This window comes from Halyomorpha halys, unplaced genomic scaffold (genome assembly GCF_000696795.3).
Source record: "Halyomorpha halys isolate HHAL.00 unplaced genomic scaffold, Hhal_1.1 Scaffold5386.1, whole genome shotgun sequence".
Lineage (NCBI taxonomy): Eukaryota > Metazoa > Arthropoda > Insecta > Hemiptera > Pentatomidae > Halyomorpha > Halyomorpha halys.
In genome coordinates, this window is record NW_027115378.1 from 1 (window position 1) to 5,610 (window position 5,610).

General features: G+C 29.0%; 1 protein-coding gene across 1 annotated transcript; it reads right to left on the reverse strand.

The window, feature by feature from the left end:
* Positions 1–76: 76 nt before the first annotated feature.
* Positions 77–3,853, reverse strand: LOC136797028 (intermembrane lipid transfer protein Vps13D-like). The gene is made up of 5 exons (XM_067052447.1): positions 3,160–3,853; positions 2,687–2,877; positions 654–833; positions 328–579; positions 77–247 (listed from the first exon to the last, which is right to left on the reverse strand). Exons 1-5 carry the CDS (start codon positions 3,254–3,256, stop codon positions 77–79), a joined length of 891 nt encoding a protein of 296 aa, XP_066908548.1. The 5' UTR covers positions 3,257–3,853.
* Between the last annotated feature and the right edge of the window lie 1,757 nt (positions 3,854–5,610).

Below are 5,610 nucleotides of genomic sequence, written 5' to 3' on the forward strand. Positions count from 1 at the left end.
AATTTAGGCATTGTGTATTTGATATTTTTCTATGATAATTTTCTAAAATTTTAAAACAAATAAATATATCAACATATTAACATACATCAGATAGCGAGAGAGGAACTTGGTCCAACAATAAATCACAAACTATCCTTGGGTGAGTTCTAGACCTCAATGGCTTTTCACTTCTATTCCTTTTGAAATGAGCAACAGCATGAACAGGCGATAGTATATAGGCATGCTTTGTAGAGGCAGTTTTTGCCATCTGTTAAATTAGAAACATATTATAAACATTATAAATGAAAAAAAAAAGAAAGAAAAAAAGTCAAATTAATAAAACTTTACATTTCCAACAAAATGAGACAGCAAAAGATCACCCCACATTTCTGCCAGGGTTATTTGATCCCAATAAACTGAAAATCCAGTCATTTCCATTAATTTAAATGATTCTTTAGAAGAACAGGAGACAAATGATGGATTCCATGAATTATCGCAGCTTTGAGCAGTTAAAGATTCAATCTGTACACCAGCAGCAAAAACTTTTCCATCAACAGTAATGTTATCTTCATAGCGTAGGTGAACATCTTTTATTTTCAACTAAACATTAAAAAATAGGATAAAAGGACCTCTTAATATTAATGGATAGTTAAAACTCAAGTTTGTAGAAATACCTGCAGATTTTCTATAATATTAGCAGCAAAATTCATGCTCAGACCAAGCCATGAAGAATAGCTTGATGCATAATAACTTGAATCTTGAGATGCTTCTGTTTGCCTCCATACTGCCTCAATTGCATCAAGGCGCCCTAATTTATAATCCTGAAGAGCCTGTTCCTCTGCTTCCTCATCAAGCTTAAAAATAATGTATTATTTACACAAAAATATCCAAAAAAAAAAAATAGAGCAAATTCAATTCAAGTTATTTCAAAACAATTAAAATTTTAAATCACAGCATAATAAAATACTGAATGCTGCTTTTGAGGTGGGATGTTATGTATAAATTATATCTTAAGAATGGTACATGATAAATTATTCAAAACACTGCTACTGTATTACTAAAAATGGGAAAAATTAAGACAATTCCATGATCAACAAAATAATATTCTCAACCAATTGGTACTTTCCTAGTAAAAAAAAAACTTTCAAATAAAACAATATACAATTTAAAAATAATTTTTGAATCTTAGATATGAGTTATGCTTGAATAATCATTTACATTGGAATTCAAAACCTATTTAAAATATCATCACAGCGTAGTGTGAGCTCAGGTATGCAGACAGTAATTGAGGTGGTATCAGCATTGAACTTATAGCTTGTTAAACCTTTTATTATTATTATTGAATTAAAAAAGACAAATGAAGAACAACTTGTATTGTATAAATAATGATTGACAATATATTGTAAATCCATGGTATATTATTCAAGGATCAAATCAGAATAGATAAAACAAACACCTATAGTAAAATATAAACCCCACTAATTGACAAAAAGAAGTATCAAAAGTAAAAGGATTATTTCTTAGTGGTTTATTTGAATTCAATAAGGGTGTTTAACAAAATAATCAAGAGTGAGAAAGAATTGTTTCCTGCAGACACATAGAGAGGAAAAAGCTCTGTTAATAACGGTTCACTTAGGCCAACTATAGTAAAATTCTGTAGGTTAAAAGTTCTATTTAACGAGCTGGGAATTCAGCAGTAGGAGAAAAAAAATCAACAAACTGAATTAATAGATATAATGTCTCTAATTTAGTAGGTAATAAATAAAACAAAAGTAAAATCAAGTTTTTAGAACCTTTTTCGAAATTATAAAAATCATAAATAAGATATACAGAAACCTTTCTACAACTGTCAGCCACGGATTTGTCTGCTGCAGAGAGGTGTATGCTGAGTAGTAAACAAGTGCTTACTAAAACATTAATGCATACATGCATGTATCAAAAAAGGTTTTAAACAATAAATTTGTCTACTTGTATATATATGCAAAATATTGAAAGAATTTAATATGTACAATATAAGATAAGAGGGATTTTTATTTTTAAAAAACATCGAGAGTTGAGGAAAACAAAATCTAAGAACTTCATGGAAAATTACATAATCTTACAAAAAGTGAGTTTCTATTCCACTCTTTAGAATAATTCCCTAATTAGCCTATAATAAGGATTTTATCCCCTTGAGTAAGAGTGGGTCTTAAATCATTAAATCTACTTGTTTCCTTTTTTTTTCTTCAGATAATTGACATTAATAGGGGAGAATGATCTTTAACAACTAACAGTAATTTACTTCAGAAGTAAATATCTGGACAAATACATAGAAAATAATGAATAAAATAATAGTGATTCTAGAGTATTATTGCAACCAGGAATCGAAAAATAATTAAATGGATTTAAGATGTAGTTTTTTAGAAGGATCATCATTCAATAGCTGAGGGACACATAAACCTCTATTCACAATAATCATAGTTACACTTCTAAACATTACATTTACAAAATAAACATTACAGCATATTGTCAATAACTAAATCTCAATATTACAATATCATAAAGATTTTTATTCCACATATTATTTCTTATATTAAAAAATATTGAACAACATAAGTGAGTGTAAAGAAAACATTAATATCAATAAACAGTGATAAGTAATACGTTTACTACAGACTAATCAAAAACAAAACTTGTGTTAATGTTTAATTAGAGTTCTTCTTTATACCTCAGTCAGGTTCAATGGTCCAGCGACCAGGTATAACTGTTCCATGACAATTTCCCATGGTGCAGTCCTCACTTGGGTCAGAGGTATTTTAAGTTTAACTTTCCCTATCAAACCGGCTTTAACCTGAATTGGCAGTCCAACATGTCGAAGAGCATCCTTCCGAAGGGGGAGATTTTCAAGCTCTACAGCTCCTAAGGATGAAAAGTTATATTAATTTATTGACAATTAAGACAGATTGTATAAATGTAGTATTTTTTAAACAATATTGTTCTGTCATAAATTCCTGAAGAATTTTAAATTAATCAACTGAGTTAATTAATATTAGTGAGAGGGAATTTCGAAGAATCTCCAGGAAAGAAGTTGGATAAATACCTTAATTTAATTCAGTTGATCACAGTACAAAACTAAGTATGAACAGACTACGAAGAAAATATAAATAAATAAAAACTAGTAAATTTAACTTGTTTACTTACCACGTAAAAGAGCAATACTAAGTTGGTCTGTATTAAGATTTTCAACATATTTGCCAAGATAATTGTTTATCACCCATGCCACTAGACCTTCCAGCATAGTGGAAGGTTGTCTATAATGAATATCATTAACACTAAATTGTATACAATTTAAATTGAAGAAGCGAAAGCTCCTAATACTTTGACAATATCAGGGAGGTTACAGAGGTTACACACTGTTACACAACTTAGACCAGTCCCTGCCTAAGCTGGGCGATGACTGGTAGTATCATTCCTAATCAAACACCTTCCATTAAGATAAGAGAACGCCGGTTTTCATTAACAATGGGTGCAGTCTGTTTTTGAAAACTTTTTCATACTTCTTAGGTTAGCAGAAAGTATCCGAGGGGTTGTAATATTTCAAATAACGGTTGAGTCGCAGTTTCAATACGTGCGGCTATTCATTGATCGTTGCCCTGTGACTAATAGAAATAATCTTATTGCTTATTCACACAATACGGAGAGCAAAAATTAAACATAAAGACATTCTTTAAATAGTAAAACCGTCCCGTAGAAAAAATTAGTACATTTTCTGTCAACCACCTTTCTAAAAATATTTTCAAAAATCATAATTAATGTTAATGTTACATACTACTTCCTACGAAAAATTTTTATCTTTACACTACAAAGGTTTTGTGTACACCTAGATAATTACAAATGCATTAACAGATGTTTTTCTATCTTGATAAAAGAGATGACCATCGTACTTCCAATCACAATTTCTTATCTATTTATAAACGTCTTGTTGAACTCGCAGTATTCCCACTGCATTGTTGTTCAATATTTTTTAAAATTTAATTATTTATCTATAGAAATAGACAAACAGCGGATTGTCTGACACACAAAAAAAAAAAATAGAATGGTATGCAGGCATGCGGAAGTACATGCACAATAACCAGTCGCATTAATCTTCACTAGCATTAATCTACTTTAAGAGATCACACTGATAGATGTAGAATTAACAATTAATAAAGTAAAGCACACAAATGAAAGGAATAAAGAAGCCAACTAAGATGCATGGTAATAATTAAAAATTACAGAAACTGTAGCATTCTGCCAAATACAAATTGACACATATATTTAACTGACTGTTATTTCTCCGATTAGTTTAAAAGTTCACGGTTTTGTTATTTCTAAATATTTTCGTATTCAGACCTTCAGTAGGCCAATTAATTGCACTCTTTACTGGTCATTTCAGAAACCAAGGTCAACTAAAGATATTCGAAGAGAAATGAAAGACGATTAAAAAGTTTAACAAGGTTGGGTAAATGAAATAAGATTGGGGAGATTTTTTAATTGATTTAATTGGTTCTTTCAAATTAAAAAAAAATACTTTTAAAAAAATTTTAAAATCCGCTCAGCCCAAATGGCCAAGTCCCATAGAATAGTCTGTTCGAATGTGAACAGTCCAGCTCAAAAAAGAAAAGTGCAAAAATTATATATTTAAGGTAAGTACATGGGATGGGATGTTACAGCAACTTATTTGCTATCGACAAATAGGAAATGCCACCTTATATCATAGATTTTACACTTTTTTTTTACCATTTCCAAAAAAACGGCTACAACGATATTGATTCAACTTGTCGCAGTGTACATTAAAATTTTATTTAATATCAGGACTTGTCCTAATTGAAATAATCGGAAAGAGCTTGTTTAATTGAAGTAATTAACAATCCCTCATTATTAACAGTAAAGAAAAATGTTTAAATATTAACTAGAAAAAAAATTAACTAAAGGAGAATACAAATGTTTTTTTTGTTTTTTTTCCATAGTTGTTATGACTTTTTTGACTATTGTCGTATATAATAGCCGTGGAGATAAGAAAACAAAGTAAAAACAATTTTTTTTTAACCTATAAATTAAAATACTGTAAAGAGAAGTGTTGATATCGTTAATAATAAAGAAGTTGTTTTTTCAAACAAGCAAGAATTACTTTCAACTCAAAGTAGGATGGACTGTAATAATTGAAATTGTTCAAAGCCACAATACAATATCCCCAACAAAACCGTCAAACTTTTTAAAATTTAATTTTTAGTTTAATTCTTTTAATTCTAAGATACCACACTGGTCTAATCAATAAATATTAAATGACATCAAAGTTCTACATAAAAATAAATTGATAACTCATTACTTTAGAATACTGGCCTTGAGTAATTTTTTTTTTCAATTATACAATAAATATTTGACAAATCATGCAAATAACGAGTTCAATTAAATTCATAAGTCAAGAACAATGTGTTAAAATATAGCGCTAAATATTCAAATACAAAAAAGATGAATATTATAAATTCATTATAAAGAACTGAACTTTGGAGCGGATTTGTAGGCATGATAAGTAATCTAGATTCAATTAAAACTACAAATCATTTTTATATTTATGTGTGCTTAATTGAACTGATTTTTGTTTTGACAAAT

What these genes read in the sequence shown, in the direction of transcription:
- LOC136797028 (XM_067052447.1), bottom strand. Translation starts at nt 3,256, where the DNA reads ATGCTGGAAGGTCTAGTGGCATGGGTGATAAACAATTATCTTGGCAAA. An exon ending in TAGTATTGCTCTTTTACGTG is followed by an intron (nt 2,878 to 3,159) that starts GTAAGTAAACAA and finishes TTTCATCCTTAG; the next exon opens with GAGCTGTAGAGCTTGAAAAT. An exon ending in TGTCTCATTTTGTTGGAAAT is followed by an intron (nt 248 to 327) that starts GTAAAGTTTTAT and finishes CTAATTTAACAG; the next exon opens with ATGGCAAAAACTGCCTCTAC.